We start from the raw sequence: 2,260 nt of genomic DNA, 5'->3' as shown, positions 1-2,260 counted from the left end.
GCATATCGGATATCGGCCAAAATCCCAATATCGTGCATCCCTATTTATTTAATAATGTACCATCCTCTGTTGCTCGTTCGATGGAACATTGGAAAAGTTACGACATAAAAGTTTTCCTTTAGGATCAATAAAGTATTTTTTAACTGATTTGAATATTAAATGCCTGAATGTCTCTGATTCATTTCAGCATATTGTTAGAGAATTCTAATAAAATCCCAGATCATCTCTCTCTCTCCCTCCTCAGGCAAACATGGTTGATCATCACCCTCATCCTCACCTCGCTGCTGTTGGCCACCCTGCTCGTTCCCCTGCTCCAGACGTGTCGAGGATCAGTGGCGTCCCGCTTCCCCGAGCGCCAGGATTATTCCTACGTTCCGCTACGCGACATCAATGGAGCCGCCGCTGAAACTGGGAACTCTGGGACGGGAGGTTTAGGACTGGAGGACTCTGATTCCCAGGAGGATATATTCACTCAGAGGTCGTAGCAGCCTGGAGGACAGAAGATGAGGAGTGAGAGCCCTGTTGCTGCACAAAAACACATACTGGATGCTCTGTCACCACTTTAGACCAAACTTCATCAGTGAAGCTTAACAGTTTCACTTCGTTGCTCTCATCAAAGATATCATCAGGGTTTTCCTGAGGTGTTTGGCAGATTTTCTGAAGCTGGATTTTTGTTTTCAGTCGAGGCGTTTCCACATGAAGTTTAACAGGTGGAGATAAAATCTTTATTTTTATTTTTCAACTCTTGGCTCTGTTTCATCTCCAGGTTTGGATAACGTTCCCAAACGTCTGACTGTGAGCTGTGACCTTTTCCCTCATTTTTCTGAGCCAAAAACCAAAAAAAACATTACAGACTCTCACACACAACAGGAATTATAAATATTAATATATTTGTTGTTTTTTTACTAGGAGTGGGATGTTTACAGGCCTTAAAAACGGTGTTTCAAGTGTCTTAAGTACTTTCCGAAACGTACCAGCAGTTTGTTTTTATAGTAATTCCTGATTGTTTTTCTGTTGGTGAAGTCAGGAGCTCAATGGATTTATAATCTTTGAATTTAAAATATATTGTTCTTCCAAGAAGCAAAAAAAAACATAATTCTTCCAAAGTTTGGGCTACGTTTATAGATTGGAAATAATTAAATATTTTCAAGATTAAAAGGACTACTGCTGAGATAGTTTTGTGATACGGATCTTTTCTAAGTTTGAATGTTCAACTTCCTTCTGTTTGATCAGATAAACTTTATCAAAACGACAATAATATTCAAAACAAACAATCATGTTGGAGGAAAATATGATTATAGTCACAATGAAGTGAAGTGAAATTAGTTTTTTATTCTGTTTGTCTTTTATATACTTGGTCATTTTGAGACAATAAAGGCCAATTTATGCTTCTTAATTATAGCCTCTGCAACCGTCAAATCTGTCTCTATGCGTGACCACGCCCCCCGCGCAGAGGTTCTGCAACTGTCGTTTCGCACCTCAAAGAAATCCTGACTACGCGTCAGACCGTCGCAAACCCGTGCAGACCGCAAGCGGAAGTGCGCATCCAAAAAGCAGCTGTGATTGGTCCTTGGTATGCCTTTCCGGCTGTCTGTGTGGTCGTCCTTCTTGATTGGGTGTCAGGGCGCGCCATTTTTAAAAACCGAGGAACAATTACAACTACGACAAAAGGTTAAGCGAGGAGGTTCGCTGCTTTTACAGAACCTGTTCCTCTTCGAAGTCTAGCAACTCTAGATCCATCTCCATGACATCTTGCAGATGCGGCATTGTTGTTTTGGAAGATAAACTCTCCCGCCGGCGCCGCCGAAGTTCTCCCAAGATCTCGAATAGGCTCCTCCTTGCGCTTTGGCGGGAAACTGCTGTGCGTCCCTACAAATTCCACACAGACGGTGCAGAAGCAGACCAGCAAAAATGGTCCGGTACCAGACCCAAGCGACATTTGATGTGTGCAGATGCAGAAGTCTAATCTGCCCTTAACTCAGGTAAAGTCTACTCCTGTTACATTGAAGCCAAAGAGGGAAATAAGAGTCCTAACACCTGAATAGATATCATTGCTTGCAGCTAGTTGAACCGGTCTATAAGAGCTACTTATTAAACTCCTTAAAAAAAAGATGTCTTTAGAGAGATTGGTAGATTATTAGAAAGGAAAGAAGGACATTTCTATGAAGCTGTCAAGATGATTTGTTGCCTATTTCTCCAAACTAGGCTTTTGTTAAACTGTTTTACCATCCATCCATCCATCCATCCTCTTCCTCTTATG

General features: G+C 41.6%; 1 protein-coding gene across 1 annotated transcript in view; it reads left to right on the top strand.

The window, feature by feature from the left end:
• The window catches only part of LOC107101004 (N-acetylglucosamine-1-phosphodiester alpha-N-acetylglucosaminidase-like), a 17,928-nt gene extending 16,545 nt beyond the window's left edge, over nucleotides 1-1,383 (top strand). The window contains exon 8 of the mRNA XM_015400126.1: nucleotides 245-1,383. Within this exon, the coding sequence (XP_015255612.1) occupies nucleotides 245-485 (241 nt within the window). The 3' untranslated portion in view covers nucleotides 486-1,383. The remainder of the gene's footprint in view (nucleotides 1-244) is intronic.
• The last annotated feature ends 877 nt before the right edge of the window (nucleotides 1,384-2,260 follow it).

The sequence above is a fragment of the Cyprinodon variegatus genome, unplaced genomic scaffold (assembly GCF_000732505.1).
Source record: "Cyprinodon variegatus isolate N-32 unplaced genomic scaffold, C_variegatus-1.0 Scaffold0, whole genome shotgun sequence".
Lineage (NCBI taxonomy): Eukaryota > Metazoa > Chordata > Actinopteri > Cyprinodontiformes > Cyprinodontidae > Cyprinodon > Cyprinodon variegatus.
Note: the sequence above shows the minus strand (reverse complement) of the source record. Positions and strands in the feature narration are given on the sequence as shown.